This window comes from Myiozetetes cayanensis, unplaced genomic scaffold (genome assembly GCF_022539395.1).
Source record: "Myiozetetes cayanensis isolate MyiCay16 unplaced genomic scaffold, myiCay2020 scf16, whole genome shotgun sequence".
Taxonomy (NCBI): Eukaryota; Metazoa; Chordata; class Aves; order Passeriformes; family Tyrannidae; genus Myiozetetes; species Myiozetetes cayanensis.
This window is the reverse complement of record NW_026087270.1, coordinates 16,064,653-16,082,154: the sequence shown is the minus strand read 5'-3', so window position 1 is coordinate 16,082,154 and position 17,502 is coordinate 16,064,653. Positions and strand designations below refer to the sequence as shown.

Sequence of the window (17,502 nt, the reverse complement as noted above, 5' to 3'; positions counted from 1 at the left end):
CAGCCCCAGGGCTGCAAGAGTCGGGGGCAGGAGGATTTTTCAGGGAAAAAAAGGAGGAGCAGTAAGGGGGAAAACATCCTGAGGTTTTCCCATGAGTGGGTGGGAGCCACTGCCAAAGCTGGGTAGGCACCAGTGGATCAGAGGTTGCGACTCTGGGAAGGGGCTCTGATGCTCTGATCAACCCCTGTCTGAGTCCAGATGAGATCTGTAGACTGTTCCCTGCAGGATTTTGTCAGTACCCCGGGGCTGTGGGTGATTCAGGGTTTGGGAAGCCCAGGTTTGGAAAAAACCACCCCCCACGAAGGAGGCGATGGCAGCATGTGTGTCCCTGCACGGTGGGACGGTGGCTCACGAGTGCCTCTGTGCTGTTGTGTGTGCAGGATTCAACCTCCTGTGCATCCTCTTTGGCTTAGCGGTGGGGACGCTCATCTACACACCCTTCTTTGGCTTCCTGCTGTGGCAGTACAGAAGGAACACAACAGGTAAGGCTGTTGGCCTCGAAGCCCTCCATGGGCTTTTAAGCCCTTTCCAACCTCTCCCGCCCTTTGGTCATCTTCTGAGCCAGACAGCTCAGACAGCCTCATCCTCTACTACAACAAAAGTAGAATCAGTGCAAATGTTTGCTTTGTTTTTTCCTTATTTTCTTCATTTGAAATAATTATCCTTGTCATTATTTTAACTGCTATTTAAACTATGTTTTGTTTTCCAGGAAAGCTCACGAGTGGGGAAGTGGCAGAGGTGGATCAGCCTAGCACGGTAAGCCACGGGGACTTTGCACATATCACTTCTTCCTCCCTGTCAATAAAAGCACTGGCTGCTGAATACCCACTTAAAGAATTTCAGAGTAAAATCAGCTTTGCTTTCTGAAAACACGGTTCTAAACACTTATTAATTCCCATTAAATAGGGGCTTATGAGCGTCTGAGTAGGTGGCACTTCAGAGCAAGCTGGATAATGCTTGGGAGCGCAAATGGTTGTGCCAGTGGAAAACCATTATCAGGGGATACACAGGGGGAAAGCCAAGGCTCTACTCATTGCTCTCTCCCTGCAGGAAGGCCCGGTGACAGAGACTGAGGACCTGACCTATGCCAACCTGAATTTTGAAAAGAAGGAGACAAACCCTGCCTCCTCCAACATCATTTACACCGAGATCAAGCCACCGCAGCAGAAGCAGAGTGGTGGGGATGCCAGTGCAGCCAGCACAGCTGTGGATGTCTCCCCCAGCAGAGAGGGCAAATGAGGGAGAAGGGAGGGGGAGCAGCTTGTACATCTGTTGGTGTTGTTCTCCCCAAAAAACTAGGTGTTAGCTCATACAGAAGTGCAATCTTGGTGACCAAAGCCACCTCTCTACCCCCAAGTGGCTCCACCACTGTGCTGTGTGTTCCCCTGGAAGAAGCCATGTCTCCTGACGTGGCTCAGCATGACAGGACTCTTGAGCTGGTTTTCCCCTTGCCTTCTGCAGCTCCAAGCACGGCCAAGTCTCAGCAACTCTTTTCACTGTCTCCAGTCATTGACAGGCTCCTCTAACAACTTGCTCCATGTTTCAGGAAGGTCCCCGTGCACTGTGTGGCCACCATGGTCCAGGAAGAACTTGGTGTCCCCTTGGTGCTGGACATGCTGGGTGGGGTAGCCATGTCCTGGAGCAGTTTTCTGGATTTTTCTCTGGAGCAGGTACCTGCTGTGACATGGGCTGACCTTGCTTCAGTTCACTCACTTGAAACACAAGTGACAAAGATGGAAAAGCATCACTTGCTTCACAGAGGTGCATTGTGGGTGCTGCTGCTGTGATCCACATGGATCTGCTTTGCACTGGGAGTGGCTGGGTGTCCTCATGCATGTAGAGCTTTCCTGTACTTTGGAAAATTAAAAATTGAAAGTTCTCCTCTTGCCTGCAGAAAGGAAGCAAGATGGAGGATCTCCAGAGAACACCGTCCATCATTCCTTGGGGGTTGTTTCCAAGCTATCCCTGGAGGGCCAGGGGATTTGGTTTAGAGCAGACACCATTCAGCTCCCACCCTATCCTCATGGAAAGGAGACTCCTTGCTTGCTCTCGGGTGGGATGTGCAGGCAGCCGTCCTGCACTCTCCTGGTGGGGTGCTGGGGCAGAATTCCAGCAAGGATCAGAGAGGGGTCTGTGGGCCACCTTGTGTTTGACAGCTGGCTGAACATGAGCCAGCAATGTGCCCAGGTGGGCAAGAAGGCCAACAGCATCCTGACTTGTACCAGCAACAGCAGGGCCAGCAGGACCAGGGCAGTGACTGTGCCCAGCGAGGCACCTCAAATCCTGTGTTCAGTTTTGGCCCCTCATGACAAGAAAAGTGCTGGAGCGTGAGAGAGGGGCAACAGAGCTGGGGAAGGGTCTGGAGCACAAGTCTGATGAGGAACAACTGGAGGAGCTGGGGTTGCTTAACCAGAATATCCAGAGAGTGACCCGTCACGAGCAGCCGTGGTCACTGGGTTCTGCATTTGCTTAACTACCTTAAAAAGAAGAGGAAGGAAAAGGAAAAGTGTGGTCCATTGCTTCATCAGGAAGGAGTTATGAACTGATGAAGTGGAGAAAGCTGGGACAGTCATAGTGCTGCATTTGGATTCTTCATGACCAAGGTTAGTGGGGGATCAGATCTGGGATAGTGTTTTTAACAAGGAACCAGGCAAGAAGCCATGAAATAGCCTTGGAGCAGTTACATGAGTGAACAAGAGGTGGGGATATGCAGCCAGGGCTCTTGAGGAACTAGTTGAGGTAACCTCTCAAGTGGAGGCAGGAAGGGTGGGGGCAGCATCTTTGGCCATTGGCTATTTTTAAAAAGGTGAAGCAGCTCCGGCCAAATTTCACTTCTCAAAAAGTTGCTATCACAAGCGGCTAAGCAAGTGTGTGAAGATAAAGCAGTAATAAACCCAATGCCTCCAGCAGTGTTTACAGTATCTGCTGAGACCCCCTAGGGAAGGGGGCCAGAAGGGTAAATACTCCTTGAAACCAGCGTGACAGGATCAAATTCCCACCCAGCACACGCTCCACGGCCTCACTGTCACCCTTGGAGGGCCGCTGGCACAGCAAGAGCAAGTAAAGCTATTTAAAGAGAACAAGATTATACAGCCTTAACCATCACTGCCTGAACTCAGCAGTAGCTGGAAGTGCTTGGAAAGCTGTTGGAATTCCAGTTGAGTCAATCAGAGTAAAACAAAAGCTTCTGCTGCTGCCCCACGCCTCTCTTATCTTATTCACTTCTGAAAGGAAAGCCTAGTTCAGGTTAAGGGCTGCCTTTATCAGGGACCTTTCATGTGAAAACAGAGATCTGATCTTCCTCTTCCAGTGAGACTGAGAAAAGGCAGTAAAATCCCCAAAAGCCATAAGAAAGCAGAGGCTTTTGCCCATTTCCTTACATCACAAGATAGGAACAATAAGTTGTTTGGACAGGTGGTTTATCACAAGACTCTTTGGGAGCTGTTCTTGCTGATGACAGAGAGAGGGACTGGGGAGAAGAGTGAGGAAAAGGGTGTGGAAAAGCTGTGCTCTGGCATGAAGGGGCTTCAGTCCCAGCAGTGACAGTCTGGGGTGGTGCAAGTGTGAGTCCTAGAGCAACATCTGAATGGTCAGAACGGAAAGTTTTAACAGTTTCCCTTAACATCTGTTCTTGCCAATGTGTATCATGTATTCAAGTTTTCAGAGGAACAATTTATGGAGAACTCCAAGATGAAACTCAACATTTCAACAGCTCCAGAAATCACTGAGAGGCTGACTAGAAGGAGAGACACGCTTAGAATGCCACTAATCCCAGCCTTAAAACAAAGGCTTTACTATTGGTCACTTTTATTTCAAGAACAGAACAGCCTTTCATCCCAGCCCCCTCCGTGAGTTTAGTGAGTAACTCAGGTAGAACACAGCAAGCACTCACATCCTGAAGAGCAAGAGCTCCAAACAAAGCAATCCTCACTGCGACACTGGATGTGGGTTTTCCTCCACTCCCACCCTGGGTGAGAAGCAAGCCCCGCACAAAACGTCAACAGCTCCCTCATCCCACACCTGTGGGACGCTTCACTCGCAGGTCTTACGCAAATAAATAGTATCTCATGGAGAGGGAGCAGATGGCGACCACAGATCATCTAGAAATTAAGTTATTGCTATGTTCTTATGTATTGGACACTGCAGGTAACTCACTTGGTAACCACCAAGAGAGGTGACAGTCTCAGATTGACCTTGTGTTATCAGTTTGCATTGGACTGAAAGCTGTGAGAGGTCAAGATAGATCCTGTAGAGCAGGAGTTTTCTAGGTGGGACTGAATCTTTGTCATTTTGCTGTAAACAGGTGGGGGCAGGGACTCCCAAAACACTTGGAAAATCATCATGCCTGCCAGACTTTACCAAGAAGATCACACACACTTCTAAGAGCACATACTGCTAAGTATACTCACTGCTCCTGATTTGTAACTGGAGCTGCCAAGCCACTTTCCCAAGGTAAGGGGCTGCAGGTTCAAATTTCAAAGAGAGCACGAGCCCAGTGAAACCCCGGGGAGCTGAGCCAGAGCTGCTGCATCACCGGGGAGAATCAGGGCAAATCAGAGCTGTACAACACGTGCATTGGGAAATCCGGGTCCTGCCACAGGCACACAAGGACAACCTGACACTTGACTGTGCTTCCCTCTGCTGGCGGGACACGCTGTGATCCAGCGTCAAGGATCCAGGATCACAGCAGCTAAAACAAGGAGTAACATGAAGTCTGGGACGTGACTTGTCAGGTAGCCCAAGGCTGATTACGAGTGATGAGCTCACAGCAGTGTCAGTGCACGCAGTGCCCCTCCCCACACGGAGTATTGGCCGGAGAGCATGAGTTTGAGAGGATGAGGACTGCAGGAAGAACCTCAGAGTGATGGAAAAACAGCAGAGTCCTTTGCAGGACATTCAGAGATGTCTTTGTTAGGCATCATGCAGCTGGTTCTCTTTCAGGACAATCTTCTCCCCAGGCTTGAAGGCAGGCATCCCCAGGTAAGGGCAGCTGGCACAGCGGAATGCATCCCCCAGGTAGCACTGGAAAGGGAAAGAAAAGCACTGTCTGTAATCAGGGGTACTTTCAGGTGTCTTCCCCTGTGATTCCTCCAGCTCAAGAGATGACATGTTCCTCTCAGCATCAATCAGCACAGAGACCACTTCTCTTCTGCCCCCTTCTCAACAGGACTGGCTGGCAGAGCCGTGCAGGGCACTGGGCTCACATGGAAGAAGTGAGTTCTCCACCCCACCTGGTGTGCCCAGGCTGGGGCAGCCCTGACCAGCCCTGTGGGCTCCCATATGGAGATCCTCAAGCTGTGCAGGAGCTGCACAGGCAGCGTGTGGAAGCAGTGAGCCAGCTCAGGCAGCAGTCACAGAGATCCTGTACTGCAAACCACAGTACAGGGACAAAAATCACTACTTACGTTTCCACAGGCAGATTTGGGCTGTGAGCTCTTCTTCTCCTGTTCCAGTTCTTCAGCCAAGCCGCACGTGCTGTGGAAAAATAGAGAAGTCACCTGTATCTTTCTGCTTAAAGGTCACGAGTCATCAACACTTGTTCCAGCCCTGCTCACATGCAACAGCCCTCGCTCTGTCACACGACAGCTGACTCTGGCACTCACACTCCTCACTTTGTTCTTCGACACCACAGTTTGTACAGCAAGTGCTGAAACACTCCCAAGTTTGAACTGAGTGGGAAATGACACTGCAGCACTTGCCATGTGTGCTATTTCTGCTTGAAATGTAAGAAACTAGGGTTTTAGTCAAGCTGCACAAACTTGTAGCCACCTTCAAGGTGGCTTTTGATCATCGTGGTAATTTGTAGCAGTCACTGGTCAATCCTCGTTGTATTTGGATTTACATTCCAATAATTAAGATAAGAAAGGATGTGAACAAATTAGGCTTTGAAGAACAGCAAATTGCCTACAATCTTTTTAAAACCCCTCCAACTCTAAAGGTTTAATGCTGCATTTGAAAGGTTCACTGATATGCTAATTCCAGCACTGACCAGTTCTTGCAGGCTTTCTTTTTGCCCATTTCTTTGCAGGATGGAGCTCTGAGGGACGATGGGTCTGGCTTTTTCAAATCCTCTGAATCCAAGAGCTCATCAGAGTCCAAAAGATCCTGAAAACACACCATGAGAGACAACATGCAGGAAACGGATTTGTCAGTAGGGAACGACACTGCTGAGTTAGGTTCAAAGAAACAGTGCTATCTGTACACTGGCATTAACGTGCTGCAGCTGTGCCCTCCTATCCCTGTCTTCCCTCCACCCTCACTGGGCTCTGCAGACCCCACAGAGTAGATGAGATAATTTGCCTTAGGGAGGCTCTTCTACCTCTGAAGTTGTAAAGCTTCCCAAGAGGCATGACTGAAACTATTTAGAATAGGAAAGAAGAGAGAAGGAACAACAGCAAAGCCTCACAAACAAAACCAGATACCATCTCTTCATCATTCATATCATTGGCAGAGAGTGTCCACAGCTTGGCAGCGGCTGGGTCCACAGAGGGTTTTCCTGGAGCCAAAACAAAGGAAGAAATAGCAGTTATTCCAGCCTTTGCTCCATCTACTCCCAACAAGCAGAGTTCAAGCAACTTTTGAAAGCCCCACTAGCACTCCCTAGCTGGGAACTGTTTCCACACAAGGGATGCCTGTCACTGAGAGCAAGGCAATCCAGACATCTGGCATGCACCACTCCTTACCTGAAGGACCAGAGTTCTTGGCAAAGGAAAGTTTGAGCTGACTTGAGGATCCCACTTCGAAATTGGGCTTCCTGCCTTCTATCTGAATAATGAGAAGGTCATTGCCCTGGTAACCCAGATGCTCTTGGACCGACTGGGCCTCCTCTGGGGTCAGCGCTTCCTTCTGCAGCTGCAATGTAAGATTTTAGGTTAACCTCACAAAGAACCCTGTATTTTAGCATCCAGTCCAGCATTCCAGTGAACAGACAATCGATATTTTCAATCCTGAGGAAAAACACTACCCTTGCAGCAACCAAAGTTTGTGCCAGGCAGTGTCCACGCACACTTACAGCAAAGCAGGGTAGCTAAACACCTCACCCCAGGTAACTGCCCGAGGGCAGCGCTGGAAGTGGTCAGTAAATACGTACCTCCTTCACTTCCACCAAGCCAGAGAGAGTCAGAGCTGTGAGGAGCTTGGCTGCTGTCTTGATTTTGCCATTGTTTCCTGGAAGACAAAAAAACAGAGAGTAGGAGGAGGGAAGAACCACAATAAAGGTCACCAAGAAACTTGGAAGAGTGAGAGCTTTAGAGGGAAGTACTCAAGCCAAACCTCTGCTTTAAAACTCTGTCCTTCCTGGCTTCTAATCTTTTCTGGGTAACTTTTTCTCAACTGGCTTCTGGGGCAACCTCTCTCAGCATTTGTCACCCGTTTTTAGAACCACTTCAGAAGCTCCTCAGAAACGCAACATCTGCAACTACTTAACATGGCACTCTGAGAAGACCAGTGTCCATTGAGCTTCTCAATGTAGTTTAGGAACAAGCCTATCCAGCATTTTTGATAGAAGCAGTGACTGCAAACATCTCTGATGGATACCTGCTTAAGCACAGGGTAAACCTCTTGCTATTGGGGTTAGTGTGCCAGGAGAATGAAAATCTCTGAATGTCGGTCGGGGTTCCTGTCCTTTCCATTCCAGCCTAATCCTCTCAAGAACTGCCATGCTAGCAAGATTCTCTCACCTGACTCCGTAACCACTGGTTCTTTCAGGAGGACACGGCCCCCAGGCTTAAGTATCCGAGCCACTTCTGCCAGCAGCTCCACGCTGTGCTGCGCTGCACTGCCTGGGACCACGCCAGAGAGGATTACATCAAAGCTGGACTCCCTGTGAGCCGCTGGGAAGGAACAGGAAGATGGTACAATTTTACACACGTGCACACACACAGCTTAATACACCAGTTCCACCTCCCTCATCTCCCATGCTTGCATACAATGGCACTAACTGATTAAAAACACCGGTCACAGAAGCACGGCCAGGGGGTATGACCTCTCTGGCTGTACTGCCCAGGGTAAGGGTCAGCAGCAGGTGCTGTCACTGTTCTGAGTGCTGACTCCCAAAGAGGGAAGGTGTCAGCTCACACGTTGGCAGCACGCTCTCCCTTTAAACAAAGCAGAGAAAAATTAAGCTCGTTCTTACACTGAGACAGCTGGTTAACGTTTTCCACAGAGACACGACTGTCAGCTCCCACCAGTGCCTGAATTTTATCCACCAAATCCTTCAGGGCTTCCACGGGCGAGGATTTGTCCCAGACGATGGCCACGCGCTGGCCCGGAGTGACCCCGTACTCCCCCATTTCGGCAGCAGCAGCAAAACTGGCAGTGGCTGAGGGAGGAACAGGTCAGGGGACAGAGATAGAGAGAGGAAGGGTAAGTGCCAAGCACAGCAGGAACCTCTGTGGACTGTGACTTCATCACACAGTGTCAACTTGTTTTAATAAACAGTGATAATTTTCTCGAGATGGGCAGCACGAAGTTCCCACAAGCTGAGCTTCAACAGGACACGAAGGAAGAGCCACACTTAATGGTATAATTCAGTTTCTCTCCCGTTCAGGGATTAGTTTTGCTGGGAGACTGCAAGCCATGCTTAAAAAAACCAACAAAACAACAAAAGCTTACCTGCTTTCCTTAGAAATCTGAATAAGCCAAACACAGGATTTCTGGATTTCTAGACTAGTGACAGCTACCTGACATTAAACACTGCCTTGTCTCTCCTGCTCTGAGCAGAGTTTGCTTTCACAGTGCATGTGAAGGAAAAAAAATTAACTTTCACCATTCCCAGCATTCCAAATTGAGGCTCTTCCCACTGCTGTGATTGGTGGCACTGGGTGAGCAAATCACAGGGAGGCAGGAGGGGAACAGAACGTGCAGTGAAGTGACAGTTTCGAGAAATCCGTCTCCACTAATATTTTATACAAGGTTGTATTCCTGATGGAGCAATAGTATCCCATCATCACCTGTTCTCACAGCAGCACCAGCTGCTGAGCCCAGTGACCTCCCCTCTTTCCTCTATCCAACACAAACCTATTTTCTTCCTAATTTTACATGACCACCGAGAACAGAGAGCACTAGTGACCAGCACAGTTGCCTGGTGTATCTTCCAAGCCACACAATTATTTTGGGAGAGCCAGCTGTAAGCAAGGTCTTTACCAGGAATCACTACGTGACAAATCCTGGGTAGTGCCTTATTGCCACCACGCTGTCATGAAAGCACAGCTCAGGGATATGCATAAAAAGGCCACCTTTCCCAAGAAGGCTGAAAATCCCAAAAGATACGTAAGCTGTTAGGTTAAGATAAACCCAAAGTTTTATCTGTTAGGCTAAGATAAAACCCTTCCTCTCTGAACAGCAGGTTGTGACCTTTCAAGATCAGTCAGAGCCCAAACGGCATCAACAGCACCCCCAGCTTCAGCCAAGAGCTCCCCGAGATGCAGGAGGAGGCCACAAGGGCTGGATCCGTGGGCGGGGGATGAAGAGGGGCCCTTATCTCAATGTCACACGCATTTCACAGTTCCTGAGGAACAGGGCAGGGGAAGGGGTTAAACAACACGGGGGGTTCAACAACTTAAAGGGCTGCAGTGCTGGAAGGGGACGAGCGCCAAGATCCCTTCCAACCCAACCCAAACCATCCCAGGGTTCTATAGCACATCAGGGCCTAAATTCGAGCCTCCCGACGCACCACAGCCAGCTTCCAGCGGCCGGGAATGTTCGAGCTTCCAGCGGCCGGGAAGGATCGAGCTTCCAGCGGCCGGGAAGGATCGAGCTTCCAGCGGCCGGGAAGGATCGAGCTTCCAGCGGCCGGGAAGGATCGAGCTTCCAGCGGCCGGGAATGTTCGAGCTTCCAGCGGCCAGGAAGGATCGAGCTTCCAGCGGCCGGAAAGGATCCAGCTTCCAGCGGCCGGGAACGCTCCCGCTCCCAAAGGCCGGAACGCGGCCCAAGGCTGCGGGCCCCTGCAGCATGTGCGCATTTTAAACACGCGTAGAACGGGGCGGAATGAACCTCTCGGTCACCGAGCGGGGACGGATTAGAGGGAGCAGGAACAGGGAGGGAATTGCGCGAAGGAATTATATATACATATATACATATATATATATATATATACACACACGCATACACACCCCCATACACACCCCCATACCCCTCAGGAGCCTCTCCGGGTGCCAAGAGCCCCCTCTCCCCGCTCCCCTCTCCCCGCTCCCCTCAGGCTCACCCGGCCCCGCTCGGCCCCCTCAGCGCCGCTCGCCCGTCCCGGCCTGACGCCGTCAGCGTGACGTCACCGCGCCCCGCGCGCTCCCAAGATGGCGGCGGCGGGCGCGGCGCGGCGCGCGGGCTGGCGGCTGTGGCGGGGCCGCGCGGGTGAGGGGCGGAGGGGCGCGCCCGGGCCGGGAGCAGGATGGGGGGAAGGGGGGGTGTGCGCGCGCTCCCGTGCGCGCTCCCGTGCGCGCCCCCGTGCGCTCGTGCCCGTGCCGCGGGGCGGGGCGGGGCGGGGCGGGGCAAGGTGAGGTGAAGGGCGCGAGGGCTGAGGGGGGTGGGTTTGGAGTGGTGTGTGTGTAGGGGGGCGCGTGGTGGTGGTTTTCTTTAGGAGTGTGGGCCGCCGAACGAGTTTATTAAAAAAAAAAAAAAACAAAACAAACAACAAAAAACGCCACAGCAGTGAAATTACAAGCTCCCCCAGCGTGCCTTTGAGTCACATGAGAACCCCGCATGGTGCCAGCGGTTGTGTATTATAGGGCTGCTCACGATCCTGAGGGTGAATTCCCTGTCCCTTCCTTCAAACATGGACCCAGAAGGGGAGAGGGCACTTTTGGGTACCCGGTTTCCAGTCTGAGATTCGGAAGCTCTTCGCAATGCTTGCCATTCTCACTGTTCTTCCCCCCACACACACACACACAAGACATTTTTGCTTTATTTTCTTCAAGTAAACGCGAGCTCGGCTGAGAGCGGCGCTTCTCGGAAGCGTAAAAAAACACACCCCGAATTGTGGTTCTTTTCAGCCGCGTTCACCATAACTCTCTTCTCCACCTTTAATTTTCTGTGCCTGGAAGGAGGCACTGACTCTCCTGGTTTCCCTTTCAGTGGTCAGGTGCCAGCACTACCCACCACTCCGAGCTCTCCAGGCCTCGGCCGCGCTGAGGAGAGTCTCCGATGAGCACAAGAAGGAGCCTTTCACATCTTCCTCTCAGCACCAGTTCGATCCACATCCAGCAGGTCACCAGCCCGAGCAGGAACCTCAGGGCCCTCACCCCAGGTAACTCAGCAGCTCTTCCCAGCACAGCCCTGCCAGCAGTGGGATCGCAGGGCTTTGCTTTCCTGAAAATCGCATCCGAAACTTGAAGACAACTCTGGAGATCCGGAGTTAAGGAGCCTCACGCTGTAGCAGCTGGAGAGCTGGGTTGCTGTGACAGTGCAAATTCTACTGTCCACAATGGGACTTGCTTCCAAGAGGGAACTTCTCTCGTCTGCAAAGCACGAGTCTTTGCATCTGATTTTTGTGTAAATCTGAACAAAATATGGACAACGTGTTGTCCATGTGCCTATAACTATAAAGCCCACGTTGGAAAAGTTTAACTTTTCTGTAAAGGAGGGGGATTCTGGAGCTGATTGGTCTCTAGGGAGGCACTTACACTGAGCCCTCCCTTAGTTCTCTCTCACAGTTTAAGAATAATTTTTCTGGAAAGGGGAAGGATTTTACAGGAGGAGGCCCGATTTATAATGAGCGGGTCCCAAAATGTGCTTGCAGGCAGCGGTGGCAGCGAGCGAGTGGCAGAGCCCAGGGTGCTGGTGTGTGGTGGTGGCGTTCCCCTCACTGTAACAATACCTTCTCATAGTTGCACTGGCCAGGGCGGCCAGGAGTCTGAGGACTATGAGAGCGAGGAGCAGCTGCAGCGTCGAATCCTCACAGCGGCGCTGGAGTTTGTGCCTGAGCATGGCTGGACTGCAGAGGCCATTGCAGAGGGAGCCAAGGTATGTGGGGAGAGAAGCAACAACCCAGTTGAATACTGGATGGGGCTGAAGTGCAAAGACAGCCAGGCCTGCATGCTTCCCCCACATACACTTGGGCGATGCACCCTGGTCAGCAAGTGCTGCCGGGCAGGAATGTGTCCCAGCTGCTACAGGATAACCCCTTCAGAGTTAGACTAAGGCATTATGTAGTGATTCTAAAGAGAGGAAAACATGCACAGGAAGTTCTGAATGCAGCATTGCTTTGTTTAAATTCATATAAAATCTTTCACAAAATAAATATGACATTTTTCCTAGCTGGATCCTGCTTAGCAGTGTGTGACCTGCTCTGTGCCTCTCCCTTCTTCCCTTCAGACCCTGGGCCTCTCTGTTGCTGCTGCAGGGATGTTTCACAGTGATGGCAGTGAACTGATCCTCCACTTTGTGTCTGAGTGCAACGCCAAGCTGTCTGAGCTGCTGGAGAAGGAGCAAAAACTAGTGCAGCTGGGTGAAGCAGAGTGAGTATTGGGTATGAGCAAACATCTTCCTTGGCAGATTTTGGGAACTGGCTAGACAGACAGGCCACCTGGGACATAGATACTTTAAGGTAAAAGTATAATTTACCACATTCCCAGATTCAGAGCAGGACCAAAGGTATGAAGGATATATATAGTACTTTGCTTATTTATTGCTGAGGCACATGGAAATTGATCTTTCAAGATCAGAATTGAGTTTAACTTGGCTGTTCTTAATTTTATTTTCCTTTTCTAGGAAGAAGCCTACAGATGAATTCCTGAGAGATGCTGTGGAAGCCAGACTGAGGATGCTGATTCCATATATTGAGAAATGGCCCCAGGTATAAATGTAACATCAAGATTGTCTCTTTTTTGTGTGTGTATTTTAAACACCCTGTGACTTTCAACGTAGTCTCTCCACCAGATTAGTTCAAGGTTGTAAATGAAACCCTTGCTGGTTTCAAGTTATTTGTAGCCTTCAAGAGGAGATCAACCTTGTAAGGAGGCAGTTAAAGGTGACCTTAGAACAACTGTTTCTCGCAGTTCTGGAAGGGCAAAGCTCTCCACCCATCTGGTATCCCCAGGGGATAACCTGTGTCTCTGCTCAGTCCTGCTTGCAGTGTCACTGCAAGTCAGGCTCCGTGCAGGGTTGTTCTGGCTGCACCAGCACCACCTGACACCTGGAAATGCAGAACTGCTTTGCTGCAGAAACTGCCCTTCTGGTGTGTGACTGGCAAACCTTGGGCAGCCTGAGGGGAGAGCTGTGAACTGAGAGTACCCAACCCTGGGCCGCAAAGATTGCTGCAAGATCAACCTCTGTCCAGAACCACTGCTGGCCTCTGGGCAGCTGATTCCAGCTCTCCACGTGAAGAGAGAGGGCACAAAATTCGTGCTCTTGTTCCAGATTAGCATAACTTGCCTTGTGAAGGGTGGAGGTGGTTTGTGACTCTCCTGGCGTTGTGTGATTACGTTCAAAGGCTGCAGGATCCCAGCAGGGCCATTATGGCTGGCGCTGCTCTGCCCTGGGTTGCTGCTCTGAGTTCAAAGTCAAATTCGGAGAAATGAGAGAGGTGACTCCCTGCCCACAGGGGCACAGGGTGAGTCAGCTCAGCCTCTGCTGTTTCCATGCCGGAGAGGCAGCTCAGGAGAGACAACACGGTGGTGTTTGAGCTGAGCAGGGAGCTCAGGGCTCCAGCACAGGCTGAGGCCTGAGCTCATCTGCACATCCTGGCACTAGGAAAGCCTGGTGCTGGCTGCAGATTCCTGGGAGGACTTGTCACTGGGACCTGGAGGCAAAGCAGCAGCAACAGGGAAAAGATAACAGAGCAGAGCACTGTTGGTCTGCTTTAATATTACCTCCCTCTCTCTTGGACTCTCCCATTTGTGCGTTTCCTTTGCAGGCCCTGAGCGTCCTGTTGCTCCCACGTAACATCCCCTCCAGCCTCAGCCTCCTCACCAGCATGATCGATGATATCTGGCACTATGCTGGGGACCAGTCCACAGATGTAAGTGTTTGTGCTTTGCAGACAGGCTGGTTCTGCCCCTCAGCACTTCAGCACAAATGACGGGTTCGAGTAGGCCTGGGGCAACATCCCTCTGGAAATGCTCTGTTTGTTGAATGGGGGAGACGTATCAGAAGCACCCAAGGTTTCCTTGTAAACTACAGTCTAATTTTCTAAAGAGACTAAATGCAAATTAGTGCCGATGGGATTAGTGCAAATTAAAAGGACCTACTCGCCTAGGCTCTTAAGTGCTCTTCTTTTTAATTTTTGAAGGCACAGATTGTTGAGATTCTGAGACTTAGAACTTGATCCAGTATTCAGTGAGCGAGCAGTGTGTCTCTGTCAAACAGCTCTCTTCCACCAGCAGTAGCATTTACAGACTTGACTTGAAAACCTTTAAAGAACCTACCTAAAAATACCAGTAGCTCATTAAAGCTTTCATCTTTCTGGCAGGAAATAAAAGAAAATTATAACCTTAATTAAAGCAATTAATAAATTACTTTAATTCTTAGAGATGTATGGAGAGATGGAAAAAGCTAAATGAGCCATTTTAACAAACTACTTTAATAAGCTTCTTTTATCTGGATATAAAAGAGAAGCTACTGCAGTGAAAAATAAATAAGATGACAGAAAAATTAAAGGAATGAACCTGAAGAGAACTGAAAGAACATGATTGCTTCAGGAACTCAAAGTCCCTTTTGGGTTATGAAAGTCAAATCGACGTGTCGGAGCCAGTGTCTGCACTGAGCTGTTCCTAAAGTCTCCTCACCGACGCAAGGATTAGGAGAGGTTCTAAAGTTTGTTTTGTTTGCACCTTCTGACTGCTTACATGAGTTTTCTGGGGCAGCTGTGATGCTGAGCCTGCTCCCTCTTTCCCAGTAAAGGGGGTTTAAAGTCGCAGTGGATCCCTCTTCCCAGTGCCAGGAGCTAGGCAGAGTATGCCCATGCCTCAGAGACCCCCTCAGGTAGGTTTTTTGGGGGCAGGAGGAAAGAGTTTGGTCTCAGGCACCTGATCCAGCTGCAAGTGGCAACATCCCCCATCTTTCTCCCCTTGTCAAAGCTTGCAGGTTGTGGTGCCAGCAGTGGAGCTTTCCACCCAACTGTTGTTTTTAAAATCAAGGCCTGTGTTTTCATTTTTCTGTTGCTTTGTTACCATGAACGGAACAATCCAGTATTTTTTCCTAGGCAACAGCAGCAAAAGGAATTGAAGGCTCGTTTTTAAAAATGTTTATGTATTTCATCTGCCAGTGGCTCAAGTGCCAGTGGCAAATCTGAGGAGTCTGAGTTACTTTGTGCACCTTTGCATTGTGTAACCCGTTGGTGTAACGCACCTACAGCACTGCTGCCAGCACTGTGCTGATGCATTTTGTGACTCAGCAGGCAGCACTGGTATTTCAGGGACAGGACTTGGAGGGGTTGTGTCTGTGCCACGGGAGCAGCTGTTCTGTCAGGAGTCGGTGTTGGTTGGTGCCCCACTGCATCCCAGACAACAAGGGATACATTTTAAGGGGGGAAGGAACGTGCTGTCGGTGCATGATTTTCCTTTGCCATTCTCTTGACCTGCATTCAGGTCACACCTTTGTGCCTCTCCCATCCTGCCCTTGCAGTTCAACTGGTACACCCGCCGGGCCGTGCTCACCGGCATCTACAACACCACTGAGCTGGTGATGCTGCAGGACTCGTCCCCCGACTTCGAGGACACCTGGCGCTTCCTGGAGAACAGGGTGGCTGACGCCATGAACATGAGCAACACAGCCAGCCAGGTAACGTGAGGGGCAAGGCCCTCGGGCAGCATCCCCCTTCTCCCCAGGGATGAGTGCAGGCAGACCTGGCTTTTCCATCAGGCAGATCCTGCAGCTGCTGGCAGGTGGTTGCTGTTGGTTCAACATCAATAAACACTGATGTGTTTTCTAGTAGAAGGACATGTAGGTGCCCTGTGTGTCAGGACTGGCCCAGTGGTTGGGAGACAGCCCAGGAAACCTCTTCCCTGTGTCTTACCTCTTGTCTGTCATTTGTCTGCAGTGCAGTCAGCACCCTTCTGTAGCAAATAGCTGCTTGTTGTGCACTGCATCTCTGTGTTTGGGGGCCACAAGTGCAACTGCAGAAGAAAGCAAAAGGTCCTGTTCTCCCTGTGTCTCCCAGGTACAATCCACTGGAGAAGCTGTTGTCCAGGGCCTGATGGGAGCTGCAGTTACTGTAAGTAATGTTGAAACTCTGAGACCAGAATTGCTTCTGTCCCCTCCCATGCTGAATGCCAGCATGGTTTTTTTCCTCCCAAATCTAGGGAACATGAAAAAGAATTGTCTCTCATAACTTAGATATGTTTAAGGATGCTTTCCAGGGTAGTTTGGGAGTTAGATCACTGTTTCACAGGGAAAGAACTTCTGCAATAGAGCAGAAAGAAGTTAAGTCTGAAGTTGCAGGGTGAGCTTTAGGGATGAGAGACAGGTGATCAGAATACAACTGTTGTCCACTGTTTGTCACAAGATCTCTCCCTCTGCCAGGCCCTGTGCTAGAGGTTCGTGCTCCCATGGACACTTGGGAGGTGGCACCTGTCCCTGAGCCAGAGCAGGGTGACTTCCTCAAGCTGTTTCAGTTGACCTCAGTGCCCTTCCAAGAATTCATTCACTTCTTGGTATTGTCCTGGACTGCTTTGTGTCCATGCAGAGGGAGCTTCGCTTCCTCTGGGGTACAAAACAGCCCTTTGTGTACCCAGGAGTGACTTTTCAAGGGCTTCAGGGCCTTGCTGTGATTCTATTTTTGGACAACTCCCATTCCATTTAGCAACAAAGTGGTTTCCTTGCTATCAAAAATACATTTTCCTTGTGTCAGGACAAGACACACAGGCTGGAACATAAATTAGAAATAAGTTTTACTGATGAAGCAGTTCTCAAGATTTCTCTGCCACCTCCTTTCCCCTGCACTTATGGTGGAATTTAGTGTCTCTCAGCCTCTCTCCTCTTTTCACTCTATGGTCTGTCCCTTCAGCAGATCCACTGTGCAGATAAACAGGAGGAACTGGATGGATTCTGAAGGGGGTGGGTTGTAGCCAGGTGTTTGGGAACAGAATCATCCCTACACATAACTGTTAGGGGGAAAACAGCCTGACCCTCCCACGTCCAGGGGTGCTGTACAGGTGTCCCCAGTGTGTCCCTGTACAGGTGTCCTGAGCTCTTCGGGTCTCTGCAAAACGGATGGGAGAGCTGAAGGCCCCAAAAGCTTAAATTCACCGTCAGGGTCTGTGTGGCCACAGGAACAAAACCAAGCTGAAACTTGGAGAGCAGGTGCCCGTCAGAGGGGTGGCTGTAGGTTGATCCTGTATGTCCAGGGACATCCTTCACCCCCTCCCGGCCCCTGGCCGCGGTGATGCTCCTCGCCCCCCACATCTCAGCTCCCAGCACACGGCGGCTGCTCCGAGACACCGGCACTAAACCCGCTCTCGCTGTGTCCGCAGATCAAGAACCTGGCGGGGCTGAACCAGCGCCGGTGAGGCGGGAGCGGCGGCGGGCGGCCCTTTCCCCGGCACCAATAAACTCCTACTCTGTCTGGC

General features: G+C 50.7%; 2 protein-coding genes across 6 annotated transcripts; one reads left to right on the top strand and one right to left on the bottom strand.

Moving 5' to 3' along the window:
* Positions 1–3,769: 3,769 nt before the first annotated feature.
* Positions 3,770–10,333, bottom strand: CIAPIN1 (cytokine induced apoptosis inhibitor 1). Of its 2 annotated transcripts, none has more exons than XM_050311333.1 (9): positions 10,206–10,333; positions 8,135–8,320; positions 7,680–7,832; positions 7,091–7,167; positions 6,684–6,852; positions 6,423–6,496; positions 5,990–6,105; positions 5,406–5,475; positions 3,770–5,022 (listed from the first exon to the last, which is right to left on the bottom strand). In XM_050311333.1, the coding sequence occupies exons 2-9, from the start codon at positions 8,289–8,291 to the stop codon at positions 4,912–4,914; spliced, it is 927 nt and encodes a 308-aa protein (XP_050167290.1). In that variant the 5' UTR covers positions 8,292–8,320; positions 10,206–10,333; the 3' UTR covers positions 3,770–4,911. The 2 variants fall into 2 exon arrangements, with proteins under 2 accessions (XP_050167290.1, XP_050167289.1); XM_050311332.1 differs by lacking the exon at positions 10,206–10,333 and adding an exon at positions 8,614–8,749.
* On the top strand, positions 10,283–17,498 carry COQ9 (coenzyme Q9). Of its 4 annotated transcripts, none has more exons than XM_050311320.1 (9): positions 10,283–10,351; positions 11,072–11,243; positions 11,736–11,959; positions 12,311–12,453; positions 12,707–12,791; positions 13,851–13,955; positions 15,560–15,715; positions 16,095–16,209; positions 16,457–17,498. In XM_050311320.1, exons 2-9 carry the CDS (start codon positions 11,141–11,143, stop codon positions 16,672–16,674), a joined length of 1,149 nt encoding a protein of 382 aa, XP_050167277.1. In that variant the 5' UTR covers positions 10,283–10,351; positions 11,072–11,140; the 3' UTR covers positions 16,675–17,498. The 4 variants fall into 4 exon arrangements, with proteins under 4 accessions (XP_050167277.1, XP_050167278.1, XP_050167276.1 ...); XM_050311321.1 differs by having other exon boundaries at positions 10,289–10,351; positions 11,824–11,959; positions 16,095–16,148; positions 17,407–17,498; XM_050311319.1 differs by having other exon boundaries at positions 10,289–10,351; positions 11,824–11,959.
* Positions 17,499–17,502: the final 4 nt, after the last annotated feature.